General features: G+C 43.3%; 1 protein-coding gene across 4 annotated transcripts in view; it reads left to right on the forward strand.

Moving 5' to 3' along the window:
• Positions 1-21031, forward strand: part of ERICH1 (glutamate rich 1) — a 141866-nt gene that overhangs the window by 61922 nt on the left and 58913 nt on the right. For 3 of the 4 annotated variants that reach the window (XM_069235826.1, XM_069235824.1, XM_069235827.1), the window contains exons 4-5: positions 3172-3525; positions 12514-12702. In XM_069235826.1, the coding sequence (XP_069091927.1) occupies positions 3172-3525; positions 12514-12702 (543 nt within the window). Of the gene's footprint in view, positions 1-3171; positions 3530-12513; positions 12703-21031 lie in introns of those variants that run through there. The other variant, XM_069235828.1, reaches the window with a different exon arrangement.

Here is a 21031-nt window from a genome sequence, read left to right on the forward strand (position 1 = left end):
TTGTTTGGAGCCTATCCTACCCATCCTGAAGAGACGAGTACAGCTGTATTATTCACAGTGGAGTATCTTCAACTGTATCAGATGAAAGCCAGCCCATATTGAGACCTCCCTCGGGTACCTACAGGCTTCACTTCAGTCAGTATCATCCAGGATGGCCAGGTCCTGTTCCCAGTTATATCTAACACTATTGAGTGATGGCTGACCGTTACGAAGCAGTGTCCTATACATTAGGGATATTGCATGTTGATGTAGAAGAATCTTCATCATGCTATATTATAGCAGTGATTCATCCTGTAGGTCATTCAGTAGTGATGCATATTTAGTTAGGCAATGACCAACCTGCAAATACTTATAATGATGGGAGTCTGCTATTTCATATTGGTCTTGGGGGTTTGTCAAAGGGTGTAAAACGTCGAGGGCCCCAAATCTCGCCAACTTTGGATATGCCTAGACGGTCTCACACACGAAACCACTCGTGTTTGTAGCTCTGCCAGTATCACATACCAGCATTTCCTGAGAGATTTTATTCTCCAATTCCATTGCACAGCTTACCCTCCTTCAGCTCTTACTGACAGCCTCTGTCGGAGAATGTGTAATTTATGTTGGTCCCAGGTTTCACCCCTTGTGGCCATAACCCTTCTGTTGTCCATCAGGGCTGGTCCTTTTTGTCCTGCGAACTCAGTCATTCACCATCTCCAGCTGTGTCACAGAGCAGTAAAATTTCAAGTCTGGCCCTGCAATACCCTCATCATAATGCCCTCCCATGAGAGCAGAGGGTACAGTCCTTGATAGGCCCACAATTCCAGAGTAATGGTCTTGTGACTGCATTTATAGCACAAAAGAAACTGTCTGGTACCTCACAATGAGTGTTTTGTAACATGAATAAGAATTTCAGAAGTGTATTCATTTTGAGCAGTGCGCTCTCCCTATCATGGACACTGCTAACTGCTTCCAGTGTAAAACATCAGCCTTGCACTCTGAGAGGATGTGTCCGAGGTTACCAAACATAAAGTCTGGGGCTTCCATTAAAAAAACGAGTATGTAATCGATTTTTGCCAGTTAATGTTTATCCTTGAATATCTTGCAAAAATCTGCAGTATTTCCAAAACTATGGGAATAGGGTGCATGGGCATATCATCTGCATATAGAGAGCTGACATCCTCCCTTCCTAGATCCAACGTAACACCCCGAAGAAGGGTATCCATTCTGCCGGGGGCTCCATTGGAAGCGCAAATAAGAGGGGGAAAGAGCGGGCATCCCTTTCAAATTCTGGGACTCAGCCCGAATTCTCAGGGCAATGTTTTGTTTACCTGTACTCAGGCAAGTGGGTGGGCGTATAGTACTTAATTCCACCCCAGAGATTTCAGACTGTAACTCATTCTCTGTAATACTGACGTTAAGTAAGGTAATTCAAAATAATCAAATGCCTTTTCAGTGTCCGGAGATAAGACCACTACAGGCTCATGTATCAACTGATTTTTGACCATGACCCTGTACAAGTGTCAAAGACTATGGTGAGTGTATCTGTGTGGCATAAAGCCAGTTTGGTCTGGCACTATTAGTTTTTGGATAACTAGTATTATGTGATTGGCAAATACTTTTGCCAAGGTTTTGACTTCTATGTTCATTAGTGAGATGGGCCTATATGAGGAACAGTCATCTATAGGTTTCTCAGTTGTATGAATAAGGAGGATGTTGGCCATCCTGCTGTCGCGAGGAAATCGGCCATCCGGCTTTCGCGAGGAAATCGGCCATCCGGCTGTCGCGAGGAAATCGGCCATCCGGCTGTCGCGAGGAAATCGGCCATCCGGCTGTCGCGAGGAAATCGGCCATCCGGCTGTCGCGAGGAAATCGGCCATCCGGCTGTCGCGAGGAAATCGGCCATCCGGCTGTCGCGAGGAAATCGGCCATCCGGCTGTCGCGAGGAAATCAGCCATCCGGCTGTCGCGAGGAAATCAGCCATCCGGCTGTCGCAAGGAAATCAGCCATCCGGCTGTCGCAAGGAAATCAGCCATACGGCTGTCGCAAGGAAATACGCCATCCTGCTTGGCAGTGGCATACATCTGGAGGAGAGGCCCACTGAGTGTACGGCTCAAACTTTTAAAGAATTTGTGTGGGAGTCTATTAGGACCTGGTGCTTCCCTACTTTTAATTGTCGTATTGCCTCTTCTAGTTCCACTCCTTCCAATAGTGATGTCTCTAACCAAGGCCTAGTGCCCTGCCTATTTATATCCCGTCTGGGAATGATTATGTGTGATGCAAATGCGTGTGTGATATCAAGCAAAAGTCAGCCACCTCCTGGTTGGGGAAGTAATTCTGTGAACCCATCTATGACCCGCCTCTCTGCAGGCCAGCCAGGCCAATATTTTGCTTGCTTTGGTGCCTACTTCATATAGTTTGTGTTATTTCACATGATGGAGTGCCCTGGGTTCTTCTTTTAGTATCTGTTGATAGCATTATCTAGGTTGTAGTGTGCAAGGTCCACCATTGGGTACTGTATGTGTTCACTCTCCCATTGAGGAAGTTGCATTTCTAGTTCCCGTACAGTGCGGAGTTTGCGCTTTCTTTTGCCTGCAATTATGGGTATAAATCGCCCCCTAAAAAACACTTTATAAGGCTTCCAGACTGTCTCCCCTGATGGCACTGATCCTACATTCTCAACTAAGTAGGACTGTGTTGCCTCCCTTAGGTATTGTCTGGCGTCTCAGTCCTTGATATCCCATGGATCTAAACTCTGCTGTTCCCTGTGTAGTATCATCATGGTGGTAGTCTGGTGCACAGTGGGGCATGGTCAGTAATTCCTCTCAGTAGGAATCATGTATCACAATATCTTCCCCCTCTGACTCACAATAACTAAGAAGTAGTCAAACCTCAATATTGCACTGAACTGGATACCAAATAGTGGGTTGAAAATTGTTTAGTGAAAAAATGGTGCAACTCGTATATTGAGGTGCAGTTAGAACAACAACATTGTGACATTGCATGCACTTTAGAGTTTTAAAATCAAGTTTAATGTATATCCTCCTGCATTTAACACACCTGTTGGTATAATGGATGCATTGATTAAAAGTAGAATTTGAGTAGTAAGAACTTTCAACATATGTTAATAAATCCGTGTAAGTACTACCTAGTGCATTTGTGGAATTTTACTTTACTTCCATTGATCTGCAGATGATGATTCTCCCAGACATTTCAACAGGAGACGCGCTAGAAAAAAGAGGAAGAACTTAAATCTCCAGTTCCCCAATTATCCTAGTGCAGAACATACACATTCGTTGAAAGAGGAGCACACTATACAGACCAACTGTACAAAAATGAGCAAAAACAAAAAAAGAAAATTGAAAAAGAAGCGTCAAAAGGAGAAGATAAAAGCTGCTGGATCACTTTTGAAAGCTACCTGTGGTGATTTTTTATATCAGCCAGAGGAAGATGGAAATAAAATATCAGACCATGAGGCTGTGGCTAACAAGGTGAATGAGATCTACAGTTTTCTACAGGCAACAAAAGAAATCTATTTTACTGACAGTAGGTGATTATTATTTTTTTATTCATCTGGTGATAATTATTTATAAATAATACCTGTTTCTGAAATATTCGTATGGCGATTGTGCAGCTTAAAGCCCTTTCTACAAAAGATAGTCCAGTCTGGGGGACCTTTAACCTTATAAAGGTGTATCAATAAATTATCTTGTATAGTTGTAAAATTCTGTTATTGATTGAAATCATGTAAAATCTTCGACAGTTATAAAGGTGATCCTTGGTCCCTTTTTATTACCATTGAATGCATACCGATCTGTATTTCATAAAATTATAAGCAGTGATGCAGCCACATAGGTTTATTTCTAGTGTGGAAACTGGATAAGTAATGAAAGTGATGTTACTATTACTTATTATTTTAATTGCTTGAGTAAAATCCATCTGATACAAACTTACAAAGGAACAATTTCTTGCTTTAAAACGATCTGTTTCATTGAAAAAAAGCATTGTTAGTCAATGTGGAAATTAGGCTTCGAATGTGGGCTTATTGTAATCAAGACCATTTTTCCCTCTTTATTTTTTTTATATTTTTTTAATTTATTTATTAAAAATGTATTGCAATCCTGGTTTCTAAGAGACGGTTGTACTACATTTTGATCAAAGTATTTAAACTACTTAACTAGGAATAATATCACGATTCTCCAAGTGAACTCACCTCAAAACCCGAAAGGACATTTGACTATCTATATTTCATAATGTTATTTTAAGAACTAAAATAATTATATCTGTGATTGTTTCCTTTCTGATTTAGAAATGCACAGCTAAGACTAGAGTGTTTGTATTTGGAATAATTTTCAGATAAAATCTGTGACATATTTGATCATATAGCTGCGCTGGTTATATTACCCTTCTTTATCCTGGGATATGTAGTTAATATCATCCATCTCTGCTTTGGTGTCAGAGAAACCTTTGAGAAAATGTTATGAATACAGAGGCTTTCCATTAAACCTTTAGCCCTAGCTTGTATTTATAGGATTCTTCAAGTGGGCTCTCTACACATTGTTTCTTATATCATAAGACTTTTACTGAATATCAAATGGTGTGTATGATTATGAATGAGCAGAGACTAGTTGCTATTCATAAAACACTTCTAAATGTTTGTCACTTATTCTCATGTACTCGTGCAGAAGGGGGTCAAATACTCTAATGTTGCAGAGATGGCTAGTGTAACTGGGCTTTTAAAACAAAAGCATAATAAGTTAGGTCTCAACTTGGATTTTATATCCACAAAAACCCAGAAAATATTGGAACGTTATTTGGATTTGTTGATTTGAAGGAGATGTTAAAAAGTTTTATGGAAATAAAAACTCAAATTAGTATTTACAAACCCATTTCTTACCCATATATAAGCCACATATATTCGGGAATCTACATACGTATGTCAAAAAGGGTTTGTACAGTGGATTAACAATGCTCATTCAGTGTGTGTAGACAGTGGCTGTACAAAGGAACAGTGTTTGTTATTCTCCTTAAAATGTGTCTAGAGTTTTAGGTCACGTTCTATTCAACTTTATTTATTTGATCAAAAAGCATAGAAAAATATTTAGTATGTTAGGAAACTTAAAAAATGCTGTCCTTTCAGTAGCTGAGTGAATTCATCCATTTTGATTAGTTTTAAAGTGCACCAGTTTTTTTAAATTGAAAAGTTTTATTTCATAAATCTGTTTGTTTCTGTAGTATTTTGTATCCATGAGAAATATTTCCCTAAAACTTGTAAATTTTAGATAAAGCTAAACAATACATGAAAATAATGATGTATTCTACACTGCACTGCGTTTTGTATATGTGGTATAATTGACATTCTGCGCCCATGCCTTGAGGTTGAAAGAGTTAAGTTTTACAGTCTGTCAGTTATGTGGGAATATCTTTTTAATTTTTGTTAAAGGTCCTTTAATTTTAGAACAGAAGTGGTATCTGGTTTAAGAATGTAGCACACTGACAGTTTTAGGGTAGAGAAAAGTTAAACCAGACAGATTATATTTGTTGCAACTGATTAAGTGTTCACTTAATGAGACTCAATCTTTGACATATTTCTACATGTTTGAAAAGTCCTGTTTTTATTTTAGAATTGTGGTCTACATCCCTGTAAATCCTCCTTAAGAAATGAGTGAACTCCATTCATCAACTGGTTTGGTTCTTGATATCTTCTTAACATCGCCCTCAGTCTCATGCAAATGAGTATGGTGGCATCATTCCAAGGTCAGCCATTATCAAACATGTTAGACCTGACATCCTTGGCGTGGTTTCCCCTGACTCTTTGCCCTTTGAACCTCCTGTTTTCGGACTTTGTTTTTGCTGACTTTTAGGAATCTAAGCACTTCACTACTGCTGACCAGTGCTAACGTGCAGGTGCTCTGCACTTTGTAAATGGAAACAATGGCTCCTCCACAATTGGCATATTCAGTTTACCTGTAAGCCCCTAGTAAAGTGCACTATCAGTGCCCAGGGCCTATAAATTAAACACTTCTAGTGGGCCTGCAGCACTGTCTGTGCCACCCACTGCAGTAGCTCTTCAAACATGTCTGTGGTCTGCCGCTGCAGAGCCTGTGTGTGCAGTTTAAACTGCCATTTCGACTTGGCAGGAGTCCCCACTTGCCAGGCCCAAACCTTCCTTTTTATTATTAAGTCACCCTAAGGCAAACTCTAGTTAGCCCCAAGGGCAGGGAGCAGTGTATTTAAAAAGTTAGACATGTACTTTTAAGTTTAACGTGTCCAGATTGTGGAAAAACTCATAAATTAATTTTTCACTATTAAAAAGACTGTCTATCCCGTATGATAGCATTGGAATTACCTTAAATCATATTTTAAGTGTAATTTCTAATTGTGAAGAGATAGAGTTATGGAGTTTGGTGCCTCTGGACTCACAATTTAAAATCTCAACATATGGTGAAGTCGGATTTTAAATTTTAAGTCTGAAAATGCAATCTTAGAAAGTTGACATTTTCTTACCTTAAACCAGTGGTTCCCAACCTTTTGACTCCTGTAGACCCCCACTTTATCATTACTAGAACTCAGGTACCCCCACTGAATTATTAATGGAATTCAAGGACCCTCCATTAAGTCGTTACTGAAAGCTGTGGACCTAATCTGCTGATATTATTTATTTTTCTAAGCAGTCGTGTACACCCTGAGGAGGCTTCTCAGACCCCCAGGGTCCCCGGATCACAGGTTGGGAACCACTTCCTTAAACCATTCTGTGCCTTAGCCCGTCTCTGAATACACATCTGGGCTGGACAACAGTTACTCTTTGTGAATTCCCTCTAGACAGCCACAAACAAAGGACACTCAGCTGCATCTGCATTTATCTGCATACCGATGGGTCTTCTGGCCAGAGGAAATGGTAGGGCTTGATACTTACATTTCAATAGTAAGTGTCCTGTCTCCACTCAAAGGACTCCACCTGGCAGACAGGGCTAGGATAAAAGGAACCCTGGTGCACTGACTCCTTTTAAGTCTCCTGCACATCAAAGGCCTTTTTCAGTAGAAGTACTGGACCCCAGGCCACAGGAAATCAGTTATCTACTGGAAACCAAGGACAGTCTGCCAGGAAGATGGACAGCTGTGCTGCCAGGAGGGACTGACACTTTGCAACTGCATTGCTCTGTTGGCCTACTGCTGCTGTGTGCTGTAGGAGGGACTGCCACTTTGCTGTTTGCTCCTCTGTGTTGGCCTGCTGCTTCTGTCCTGCATTAAGAAGGACTGTACTTGCTCTCTACATCCTTGCAACCAAGAATCTCTAAGGGCTTGTTGCTTGCCCCCTGTTCTCTGCAGTCTCAGGGACATCATAGACCGCTTGCAACTCTCCAAATGCTGCTGGACTCTGCCCTTTGAGTCATACTCTTACCTCAGGTGCCCCTTCCAGTCATGGGCCTCAAAAGCGACTCATCGCCAGCGTGCAGCAGAAAACTAGACGCATTGCATCCCTACAGCAACACAGCAGCTGGCCATCAACAGCTGATCATGGACTGCATGGCTTGATGATGCACTACTAAGCCTGTTAGCAATGCATTGCATCCACTTACACAGAGCCTGCCGACGCAGTGCCCAGGCGTGGTAAAAATATTAACACCTTATCTCTCTCACCAACGATGCCTTGCTCCACCAAAGGTACTGTTCAGCAGACCCTGCGTGAGTTCTGCAGCCGGCCTACCCTCCATCATGGGCGGCCTGGATTTTGGATTTGCACCAATCTCTTGCAATCCCAAGTAACCTTTTGACCACTAGTGACTTTTAAGCACTGTTTTGACAGTCAATCTTTACAGATTCCTATCTCAACTTATACTTATGTTTTTTTTGTTGGTCTGGTCTTATTTTAATCAGATAAATATTATCTATTTTTCTAAACTGGTGTTGAGTCTTTTTGTGGTGTCTTTCACTGTTACTGTAATTAAGTGTTGCACATATACTTTACACATTGCCTTTTAAGTTAAGCCTGACTGCTCTGTGCCAAGCTACCAGAAGGTGAGCACAAGTTAATTTAGTTTTTATATCTGATTAACCCTGACTAGGGATTGTGGTCCCTACTTGGACAGGGCGCATACCTTTGTCGACTAGAGGCTCAATTTCTAACACTGGTGATCAGTGGTGAGGATAAGACTTGTATTTGTGCAGTGCCTTACTGTAATTTGGTGTGCACTACTCCTCACACTTAGACCAATTCGAATCAATCGCCTCTGATTGCCTTCAATTGGCATTTTTAATTTTTCAATCCTCCGTAATAGGCATTTTTGATTTTTACCCTAAACCATGTCTCTGGTTGGAAGTACTGCATCTGCACTTGCAAGGATGGAGTTTGAGCTGGCCAAGCTTGAGGACTACACTGTGGCCCAGCTCATGGATTTCTGTAAGGGTTTTGGGCTGGCTGCAAGGAGCAAAAAGGTAGGATTGCAAAGGGCACTAAGAGCCTATTCAGAAGCCCATGCTGGAGCAAATGAGACCTCAGAGGAGACTGAGGATGAGGTGGTTGTGGAGGATGACCTGGACCAGGGTCTGAGTAGAGAAAGCCTTGGAGGAAAGGATATAGGACTTGGAGGAGAAAAGATTGGTCATGGAGATGAAGCCAAACCAAAATAAACTAGCCATGGAAATAGAGGAGAGCCAAAAGGGATTGGCTATTGAAGAGAAAAAGTTGATGTTGGCACATGAGTAGAGCCTGAAGGGGCTGGACGTCAAGGCCAGACAGGTGGAGTCTAGCACGGATGGTGGCAGCATTTCTGCTGTGTCCTCAAGGGTCCACATAACCAAGAATCTGGTGTCAAATTTTGTTGCTATATAATGACAACATTTGGCAAGGATCATTTTGCCGTCTCTGTGCATGGCCTTAGGACCCTGGGCACTTGCCCACTGTACTGCAGGGGGAAAGTGCGTGCGCCCCTTCTACTCGTGCCAGGAAGAGGTGCTAGCGTGATTGGTTGAGGTGCCGTACCAGGAGTGCCCTGTTAAAAGGTACACTACATACCTGGGGCGGAAACAGCCCTGGCTACTAGTGGCATGTTGTACTGAGTGTGCCACCCACCAGAGACCAACATGTATTAGGCATGGTATTGCAGGCCTGTGGGGCTTAGGGCGGCATCTTCCCCACAGGAGCCAGCCCTGAGTAGGCCTTCCAATATCCAAAGAGCATCCCTTGGAGGGCAGAGCAGGTGGTAGACAGAAGGCAGGGAGGCATGAGTGTCCCATGCCCTGGTAGTAGAGAACCCCCACATACGCTTTGCAACCATGGAGATTAGCTCTTTAATTAGGTTTTACTGATCCTCACGTTAAGGCTGTGGGTGCTTTTCCACGCCCCTCTAAGTACAATGTGAAAGTGTGCATGCACCCTCCCAACATAAGTTAGGAACCTACCATTATGTGCACACTTGCACATTGGTGTTTTCATGTATATGCTGAGCCTGCCATGGCTTGCTTATAGGTGGACACTTGCATCTTTGTGTTTTTTATGTATATAATGAGCCTGACACAGCAGGCCTGAATGGGTGCACTTGCACCCTTGTGGTGTTCTCAAAGCTTGTATCCAGCCTGCCCCTGCAGACTTGTGCATGCGCCAGGGCACATGTGCCCATGGAGTGAAGAATGTCCATGTGTGTTTTCACTGCCTTTGAGAGCTGCTTTACCCACAGGTTAATACGGGGGAAAGTTTATAATTACTCCTAGCTGCAATAGTGGATTGCAGTGGAGCAGCCTCATCGTGTTTACTATCATTAGATTCCCAATGAAAAACCCTTTCCAATGTTAAAGGTGGTTTTGTCAGTGGCACCTCAATCCAAGCTTAATTTCACTGGAGGCTGGGGGAAAACACACATGTGCATTCCCCAGCGACAGCTATAAAACGTGGACAGCTGAAACAACAGACCTCTGCCATCTGAGGGCCTGGCTGGATAGACTGGAGGGAGGTTTTGACACTTTGCCTCTTGGAGTCAGATCATGACACCATTAAAGATAAGGACCTACATTCCAACATCCCATGGCAGACAGGTCTGAAACTTAGGGGAGACATCTGTGGCTCAAAGGGGAACCCGTTGAACCACCTCCAACTTAAAGGCCTATTTCGATTTAACTAAGGGAACCACACTTCAGCAATTTAGAGATACACTTGCGGGCTCGCAGGACAGAGCACCCCTTCTGCACACTGCTAAGAAATCTGTTGTGGAAAGGAGTATTTACTGGAGGATGGCACATCCGTCCTCCATTGTGGCTGACCTGGGCACATTGCTGCAGTGTGCCACTCTGAAGTGTGTTCTCTAATTGCTTGTTGGCTTGCCCCCCTGTTCTGCATGGCGGTCTCGGCAACATCAAAGACCTCCTGCAAGGGACCCTTACTGTCTACTGTGCCATCTGGAGAGCGGTGCCCTCATATGCATCTACGTCATCTGCAGGAGTCCACCTTGTAGCAGTGGTGTGATCGTTGAACTAAGTATTGGACCTGGAGACCGGATTTGCCTGGTGCAGAGCCTGCAAAGCACTGCCTGCATCCAAGGAGTGTGGCCCTTCATCATGGGGCCACGTCATGCATAAGAGTTTGGTTGGTAGTGAACTGATTACTGGTTGCGGGATCCCGCGTGGCCTGCTGTTGTCAAGTGTGGCGCATTTCTGTCATGCGACAACCGACGGCACCCTTTCCGCATGCGGTGTCAGTGTCGCATATTACAACCCTCGGAAGTGGAGGCGTACCTGGAGCAGTGCCACATTGTACCTCTTGCAGTACCGCTGAACTGGTGTGGGTGGGTGGGGGGTGTGTGTGTGTGTGTGTGTGTGTGTGTCCGTCGGTCCATCGGACTGGATTTGTCTGCTGCAGCTCAAGTCAACTAACACCAGACATTGTGCTTCATTCCAGGGGGATATGGAACAGGAACTGATTGTGTGTTCATGAGTGCCTGCTGTGACTCAAGTCATCGTGCACCAGGTGTGGTGTCTCATTCCAGGGAGACACTGCATTGGTAACTTTTCATGAGCAGCGGGATTGTCTTTTGTGACTCAAGTCATAGTGCACCATACGTTGGGCCTCTTTCCAGGGAGGCATGGCAGTGGTAACATTTTGTGTGCAAGCAGGATTGTCTGGTGCAACTCAAATCATCGCGCACCAGACGTTAGACCTCCATCTGAGGAAGACCCTGCATTGAACACTGCGTCTGCATTCGGAAGTGTCTGGTGCGACTCGGGTCATCACACACCTGCCCTTGTGATCATACCAGGAGTCACAGAATTTTGTAAACTCTTTGTGTGCATTGGGGATGTCTTGGGCGGTGTAAGCCATTGCACACCAGACGTGGTGCCTACTTTCCTGGAAGGTGCTGAATTGGTAACTTTCTGTCTGTGAAGTAGAGCATCTAGCTTGGCTGGGTGCCCCTGTGAACAACATGTCCCAAGGCTACCCACCACCTGTGCTTTGCAGAACTACAAGGCCTGTCTGGAGACCCCTGAGTGAACTTCCCGAGTAGGGACCAAACCTCTTTTTGCTGAAAGTTGCCTGATCAACCATTCTATCCTTCTTCACCTGTCCTTTGTCCCAGGATCAACCGTCCGCGAGTGGCCTAGTATCTAGGGAGAGATTGCTTCATTTCTAACTCTTAGGGGGTGGGAATTGGTTGGAGGGTAAGCAAAGGTTTGGGTCCAAGAGAGGTCTGTAATTTACACCTCACCTGCCGGGTGTCAGAGCATCGCATTAGGGTGATAGAAGCGAGTGTGTGCGAGTGCGTTTAGGCAAGCATGGCAGACATCTGTGGCATCTCGTAGCGGTGCAGAGTTGAATGTGTGGGATTGAGTGTCTGGGCTTGATTTCACCACATGGCAACATTGTAGTGCATGTTGTTTACTCTCCTGGTTAACATTGACATTTACTTGTGCGGCCTAGGCTGTGGAGCTATTCAAAAGTGCTATAGTTCTCTGTAAGTACACGTTGGTGCTATAGTTGAGAACCAGGATGTATCCTACAACTGTTTTATATAGAATTGGGATGATAGTTGAGGTGGGTCTCGTGCTGCCATAAGGGTAGAACCGCATGTGGGTGCGGGGAAGAAAAATATTATTTTTCTCACATGTACATACTGCTGAGTTTGTAGTAAAACTGTTGGGTCTCCTATTAGTGATATTTCTGTATGTGATTTATGCCCAGATTTACATGATGTTCATGTGGTGTTAATTCATGTGTGTTGAATACAAACTTTATTTACATACACCTTGTGTGAAGTCTTATTTGTGACCCTCCGTGTACTTATTGTGTGGATGTTTTGTGCAAGTGCTTTATACATTGCCTCTGTGATAAACCTGACTGCTCTGTGATAAGCTACCCAAGGGTGAGGCAGGTTATACAGTGAGTGTAATCACCCAACACTGATGGGAGTGGTAGTATCTTCCTGGCAAGGGCCTCCCCTCAGCCAACCAGAACGTGTCACCTCCAACAATGAGTAAATATAGCTTGGAAAGCTTCAACATCATCCATTCTTCCCATAAAATGAGTTCTTTTTGTTCCTTCTCTAGGTAAGTCCAGATCATCAGGTCTATGTTTAGAATCTGTCCATGAAATATTACAGCTCCTGGAGAATCGGAAAATTGCTCCATCCGACGTGGCGTTTCTACATCAAATGAAATCCCTTGTAGTTCTACAAGATACTGAAAGGGTCAGTGGTACTTTGGAAGACTTCAACAAACATTCTTCCATGCCTCTTGGTATGTACGGTATTCACATAAAAACATAAAAAATGTGCTTGGTGTATTACATTTTGTTTATTTTGTCAGAATGCTAGCAATAGAATTCAAATCCTCCAATATTATCTCTTTTTAGATAGTGTGGGAACTTTTCAGGGCAATCATGGGTTACTACTGGACTCCATTTATGTGTTCTCTAATTGGGAAAAATGCCTTCCCTTCATGGTCTGGAAACTCTTTCAAAGCGCTGCACATTGGCCGTTGGGCCAGTGGGGAAAAACTCAGTGAGGATGTCTGGTGGTGAATCTTGCAGATTCATTCTTCCCTAACTCACAGCCCTTTTCTCCCCTCCTTCTCCTTTTCAAAAGATGTACTATTTACACCTGTCTCTGGCGCATCACCACAGTACCTTTCTGTATTTCAGTGGGAAGTTGTTGAAGTCTGTCTGATCATATAGCGCCTGCACACAACTCTCTCAGCAGGAGCAAACCTGTTCTGGTGGTGTGCTATGCATAGCTCACCGTGCAAAGACAATGCAGTCCCTTTATTACCCCTGCCAATAAGATATCTTCACACAATAACTGCTGGTGCACACAACCTTGGGTAATTCATGGCAGCGCAACCTAATTAGAGCTTTGCTAGGGGTTGCAGGGCTCACAGTTATTATGATCTTTCCACTTGGGTCTTCCTCTGGTCTAGTCTTGAAAGCTGTTTTCAAATACCTACGCTGCAGTGATGATACTTCTCCTGACGATGTTGGACTGTGCTTGGCACTTTTTGATTTTCATGACTGAACAAATCTGTTGGTTGTGGTCTTCCTAGCAGTTTAGCAATTCTTAGTGTTAGATTGTAGAGTGGAATTCCCTTCCTGTCAACTTCCAGGGCACCCTCAGCCAAAGATATCAATGCAGTATGTACTGGGGAGTTAAATCCAGATCTGAGGTGCAGTATGTTGGTGTGGGTTGCATCCCGTGTTGCAGTAGAGGCATTGTTTAATTTCACCTGATCTCCCTGCCTCCTTCACTTCTTCTGAACAGTATCTTCATTATGCAGGGACACCACCAATGCCCCCCCTGTGTATTCAGTCAGCTATGTTGCTTGACATGGGTTATAGATAGTCCCTACTGGCAGCATTGTCAGCTCTCTGGGTACTGGTCTCAAACCTGGCAAGGGGAGCTGGTGTTCAGCACCCCAACCCTGGAGTTCAGTAAAATCACCCCATCACACTTGGTGTTGGAGCTCAGGCTTATGATCAGGAAACCTTTGCCCACTCATTGTAAGTTTAAGCGCCATCATTATACAGAAGTTGTAGTCCTTGTGTAATCCAGCAGTTGAGTTCTGTAACCGGTTGTAGTAAATGACCATCTTTTGAATGGTGTACCCTCATATTTTTGCACTCTGTCTTTCTTTGCTGATTGTAGGACTCTGCGCACGTTACACCTCCTAACCACTAGTAAAGTGTCTGTGCTCCCCTTTAAATATGGTTAATTGGTATACTCCTAATTGGCATATTCCACATACCTATAAGACCATAGTATATGGTACAAAGTGCACCCAGGTCTTGTAATTCAAATGTTACCAGTGGACTGCAGCGCCTGTTGTGCCATCCTCTACAGTGGCAGTCCAAGCCTGGCTTGGGATCTACCACTGTACCCTGCATGTGTCAGTTTAAACACTGCAGTCCAACCTGTCCAAACATATCCTTTTGATGGGTCTCAATTTTCCTAAATAATAATATGTCACCCCTATGTAGGCCTTATAGCCCATACAGCTGGGTTCTTGGCATTTAAAAGTGGGACATTTAAAAATGTAATGGGAATGTCCTTAAAATGACTAGATCCCAAAAGCTACTTTCACTGAAGGACAGCTGATTTGCCAATTGAGAAACATTGTGAAGTAATATTTTATATTCTGCTGTCTCACTGTAGGGAGCAGCTGGAAGCATGATTAAACCTCCATTTTTATTATTTATTAAACACCTGATTCAGGTGTATTTTTTATAAATATTGAGGAAAAAACTACTTTGAAAGTTACCTTTTCCATGCCCAATGCCACTGGAAGCTAATTAGCATTAGTCCCCAGCTGCAGCTCTTTGAGTACTCAAGCCCTGAATAAGGAGTGAAAACTGCTCCCACAGCATAGATAATGGCCTGGGTATTGGAACGTATTTTGGTTCCTCTGGCAGGACGATCATTTGGGCTGTGCCCAGGAACTCACTTTGAAGCAAAGGGGTCTCCTCTGTCACAGGCAGATGTCAGATGACACCTGTACAGACTCTTTCTTCTGTTCTGTCAGTCAGACAGGTACCAATCTCAGTGGGAGGGGAGTTGACCCCAGAACTGTTGTAGAGTGCTCACAGAGAAGGGGCTGCTCATTTCCCTAGCTACACCTCTGGGATGGGCACACAGGCTCCACACAAAGTGAGAATGGTTTCACCATATGGATGTAGGCAGAGAGGAGCACTGTGGGGTTGTTTGCAGAAGGGCACACAGGAAAGCTGAGGTAAAGATAACTCCTTGGCACATTAATGCATTGGTTAAATCCCCAAACAAGCTGGTGCCAGGCACAGATGTCAATTGGCCAGTACTCCTCAGCACACTAATGGCCAGGAGGAAGATCAAAAAGGGACAACATGCTAAGTGAGACCCGAGAGAATTCCCGAACGACTGGACCTGCTTCCTCTTGCACCAGGAAGAAAGACGTGGACTGCAAAGATAATAAGGCTGACCCACTTTTCAAGCTACAGGGACAAAATTATTTCCTGCAACTGTCCTAATGACCAGTTCCAACAGGATTTGCCCTAGACCTTGCTGTTCACCCCGGCTGGAGTGAGTCCTGTCACCCAAGTGCTGTTTCTGGCTGGACTTCTTTCAACCCTGAGATGGGACTGAAAAATGTTTTGGCTAGAAAGCAGGGGACCAGGACAAACCTGCCAACCCAATCCGACCTAGGTGTGTTGCTGCTGGGCTGAAGATTCAGATTTTTCCTGCTCAGAACTTTTTCGCAACGGCAAATCCTCATCCACAGGACCATGCAGAGGTGGTAATTGGCCTCGTTGAGGCCTACCTGCCACCTTGCCCCACAGGAGGAATCAGATCTCCCAAAAAGTGACTAAGAACAAGTGAATCTTAATTGTTCAAGGGGCCAAAGGTAGCCTGGAGATAAGGGACCTTCACAGTGCAAAATTAGAATGTCTCCAACTCAAGCTTTCCTGTTGAAAACCAAGGGCTTCACTTGGATCAGGTCCAACAGCAACCCAATTCATGTAGCCCTCTGCAGTTACATGCGACTGCCTTGCCTTGCTGAAGATTTTTGGCTTCCAATTTTGAGACTGAAATCTCTGACTGGGTCGAACCTGGCCCCTGTATCCAACCTGCCCTCCATCGCAGCCAGCCTCAACTTGCACCAAGGTCCCAGTCTGCAGTGACCAGTTCACTGTGGTTGGTGCTTAGAGCTTTTTGGTGCTTTTTAAATTTAAACTTTATCCTAGTTTTCTAATTTGGTTTGAGATTTTTATTGTGTTATTTTATTTTATTACAGTTTTGGTACTGCAAAAATACTTAAAACATTGTGCATAAATTAGGCCTGTATGCCCTGTAAAATAAATGCCAGGAGGATGAGCTCTTGTTAATTTAGGGACTTTAGTGGTTCATTCTGACAAGGACTGCCTTTATTACTTAAAGTGGGTTGTCACTCACCTTAACTAATAACCCAATGTCTTTGTTTGACCGTTTATGGCTTGTTCCGCTGTTGTTGTTTTCTGCGCAGACTGATCAGCCATGTTTTTTTTTTTTTTTGCAAATTTCCACAGGAAAGCAAATGGAACTTGGAGTCTCCTCTCTGAAGCAATATTTACTACCTCTCACCCTATGGGTGGTAGCCTCTCCCAGAAACAATGGGCCAGGAGGAAACTCCTTATTGTCCAAGGGACCCGCTGTCTTCTTCCTGAATTCCAACAACACTCCTCTGTCTGTCTGACTGACTGAAAGGGTTCCTGGAATGTTCTAGGGGAGCCTTGCTATAGGCATCTACTACTTGCTTCCCTGGTCAAGCCTGCATCTTAAGTACCACCAAAGCATGCCTGATACAAAAATGAAGTATATTGTTGTGTCGGCCACAGGTACCATTCTCTCTCCACATGCATCTTTCACAAACAAGTAGCACATGCAGAATGTACACATAAGTAGCTCAGACACACCCAACATGCATACTCCACATGGATGGTTAAAGAACTTGATTATAGGGGGTGGCAAAATAATTTGAAACATTCTGGACAAGCCAGAAGGCTGCTGTATCAAATAGGTACCAGGGAAAAGAGTGTATCTTGTCACTCTTTAACTGGAAGGTGCCCACTGTGTACCCTCTAGACCACCAAGCCCTGCTCTGGGTCTCCGTCCATATCATGGAAAGGACTCCGTGCACGTGCATAATCGTTGTGTGTGTTGAGGCTGGGATCAAAATTAGTCCAGCTTGATATGGGAATTTTGATAACTCCATAGCCATGCAGGGGATCTTTCTATGTACCAACAAGGTGAATCTGCTTAAAAACATCCTCCTGTGTGTATTTCACTTCAAATTAGGCCAAGGATTCTGATGCTACAGGGATGTGGAATTCCTATCGTCCTACTGCCGGGACATATTGTTTGAGATCAAGGGCAACAAGTTTTCATGTTTATTTTGTCCTTAGGACAAGTAGGCCCAACCCCATGCAGCACAAACCCTTTGGCTACCAGTTTACAGAGAAGTGAACTTTCTGCAGTTGAAGTAATGTGTGTCCATATGTTAATGCTGTTTGAACTTGTATTTATGGTTCATTAATGAAAAGACTTCATTATTAGGGTGCGCGCTGTAAATAAACGTTTTATGGTCACACTGCACTACTGACAGTGGTTCTAGTTAAAAAAAAAAAAAAAAAAATGTACATACATGTTTGAAACGTTTAACAATATGAGACTAAGTAAATGCTCACAGAATGCTCTCTGATTAGATGCAAATATTTGCTGAAGCATGTAAGCAAGAGTTCCGAAAAAAAATGCAAGTAGGAAAAAAAGAGTTTTGCTGCTATGAAATTTTAGGTGCTATTTCTTTAAAGCGTAATGTAGTAAAATGTGTTGATGCATGCTAGTATTTCTAAAAAATATTCAGTGTAACCATTTTCAATGAGATTATGGAAAGCATGAAAATAAACAAGCATTGGCAAAGCCAACCGACCCAACGTTTTTGTGAGTCTTTTGGTTTTGTCAATGATTGTCTTGTTTTTACAAGGCTTTTGTAACCCTTTATTGTTGTTGGAGCTGCCAGGCCCTCACCATTGTAACAAATATTGAAAAAAGCAAAAAAACGTTTTTTTGGTTTCAAAAAGCATACACTGCTACCAGTGTCCTAACAAAGGCCCCACAGCCCCCCTCCAGGTGGCCCAATCAGCACAGCACCTGCGCTGAGGGAGTCTGGGGGGGTGGAGAGGAATGAGGTGGTCCCCCTCCATGTTCTTTGCAGGGGGAGCACCTCCAGTTTCGTTACGCCATCGACTGCCTCAGTGGTTCCTGGCATGGAACAAAACTTTGTGTGCCAATATGCTCCTTGTGGAAGAGACGAATGTGATCACTCACAGTAAAGCCAGCCGATAGAGAGAGACATAGAAGTTTAATTAAAACAAAATGTCTTTAACGCCAGACCTAATTAGGGACCCAATTCTTAATGAAAGTTACAAATGTGCACCCATGTTATATGTCTTTGAATTAGTGCCTTTCATTAATTCACAAGAACTTACAGAAGTAGGTCAGGAAATTGTACTCCTACAAAATATTTGTTAACTGTATTTTAGCAAATATGCATGTGTAGATTTGCTCATGTGGAAATCTATTGAGCGTTTACAAGTTCACTTTCCCTCCTACCACTTTTTTCCCAACCCTGGAAGAACTTCTACTTCTGCCATTGTCGTGAGTAAATTTCCAGCCTTTCTCATTATGGTAACAAATTAGAGAAGATCTGGTGAAAATCCTTAAAACATGACAGTTAGTAGGTTTGCATACTCAATGGCATTCCAGCCATGGAACTATTGCTTATTGCTTCCTCCAACCCCAGCATGTAGATCTGCAGAAAGCTGGCAAAATAAATAAATTGCTATAGAGGAGATTAGGATTGCAAGTATTCAATCCCTACTATAGTAGTAGCCCTGGCATAGTCAGAGGGGCTATTATCAGAGCTCTTACATAATTAGGTTGCTACCATAGTTTGTTGCCGCACAACATGACACTCAAGGGACAAGTAGATTTTTTATAGGACAAGTAGATTTAAGAAGCAACATGTCCTTGTCCCATGGACAAGAAGATATTTTATTAAATTCCACACCACTCTGCTAACCCCACCCCTATCCCTTTCAGTTAGAAAATATCTGTATTGAAGAGGGTATGTGAAATAGAAAAAGAAACTATAAGCATCTCGGCCAGCAGACCTCAAGAGGAGGGGCTGGTAAAAGGTGTGCAGCAAAGTTCCTCAGTCTACAGTGGGCTGACTGGTAGCCCCTATAATCCCATAAGACAAGGTACCATTAATCTAAATATAGTTGTGTACAACAGAGTACATCTTGTGAGTATCGGTAGAATGCCTTCCCTAGGGTATGGAAGCGGAAAGACTGTAACCAGCCCCTAGACAACTAGGATACAATCGGGAACCGAATACAAGGATCAACCTCCAATAGTAGAGACACCAGGATTATTTAGAGTGTCTGAAGCCTGAGCTGGAGTTCCAGAAGGGCAGTAAGCAAAGCTCTGTATCTGTGTAACGAATGGTTAACCCAAGCTGCCCTAACCGCCCTAGGAAACCTAAGGGAAGCAAAGCAAAAAGGTGCTGAAAATGCTAACAGTGCAAACTATGTGAACGAAATAGAGAACCTTTCAACGACTGTTGCCAGGCAAAGTGTAACACTGTCAGTGGTGCTCAGCTCTTACTATCTCGAACGTGTCTGGAACCATCAGACTTATTTGAAAATGTTCCACTTTTCTGGAATGTTTTGGCTCTTTCGATCTTGCACCAGAAGTGTTGCTCTGTGTTACCTTGTGACCCCACCCATTTTCACCTCCCCAGCCGCCACTATGACATCTGCCACAGTCTCCAAGGCCGGCTCATAGCAAGCTTGTCCTGAGAAATATTTTCCAGCGTCCCTGCGCCACTGGGCCAGATCCCCTGAGAGAACAAATTCCAGGGTTCCCGACAATTCCACACATCATCTTGGCTGCTTAAAAATATGCCTAACTTCACAAAAATGATTCATTTGGAAACCTCATCATCAGGCAGTGGTAGGGCAGAATGTAATAATGTACCATAAAATAGATTCAAAGTTTAAAGTCTTTGTTAAAGAAGCATTCATTATTCCCTCAAATAAACAGAATGTCTCTACAAAAGATATAGCCTATTACACCAAATTTTGGGAAAGGATTTTATGAAGGATAGACACGTAGTTAAAGCTAAGGTGGGACGTTGTAAAACACAGAAAAGGTAATGGAGCAAATAATGCCTATCTCCAGGTGAGGTCTTGCCTTCAGTAATTAGGACCAAGATGAGATGGTAATGAGATACAGTAGTACAATTCCTTCTGCATTATCCACTTTATGATGCTTATGGCATGTTGGCAAATTGGTATTTAAAGGGCATTATTTTTTATTTTGGAAAGGTTAGACCTGTAAATGTTCTTTCTTCGTTCATATTTACCTGACACCCTTAAAATGAGATTCTTACATTTCAATAATGAAGCTAAAGAGAGATCATCCAAGTCCAAAGCTAGAATCAAACAGCTGTATTAACTCACAGACACGCCCAGCATTTTGACTACTTCCTCCACTTTTCAGACCTAATTGTTGCTGATTTTAGGACTCTGTGCACTTTACCACTGCTAACCAGTAAAGTGCTTGTGCTCTCTCCCCTAAATCATAGTAACATTGGCTTAACCCCAATTGACATATTTAATTTGCTTAGATGTCCCTAGAAAAGTGCACTACATGTGTCCAGGACCTGTACATTAAATGCTATGTGTGGGCCTGCAGCACTGATTGTGCCACCCACTTAAATAGCCCCCTACCGACATCTCAGGCCTGCCATTGCGGTGCCTGTGTGTGCCATTTTACTAAAGCGTAATTTGCAATCTGAAAGAGATGTTTGTCAAGTTTTGTGTCGCTGGACTAATAATTTAAAATCACAGCTTATGGTGCAGTCAGATTTTAAATTGCAATCCTAAAAAAGCCACTTTTAGAAAGTTGGTGGGTTTTTTTTTTTTTAGTTTTTTTAGTTTTTTTTTTTTAGTTTAGCCATCTGGTGTCCAATATACATCTGGCATGGGGTGACAGCTGGTCTT

Source organism: Pleurodeles waltl, chromosome 5 (genome assembly GCF_031143425.1).
Source record: "Pleurodeles waltl isolate 20211129_DDA chromosome 5, aPleWal1.hap1.20221129, whole genome shotgun sequence".
Classification (NCBI taxonomy): Eukaryota; Metazoa; Chordata; class Amphibia; order Caudata; family Salamandridae; genus Pleurodeles; species Pleurodeles waltl.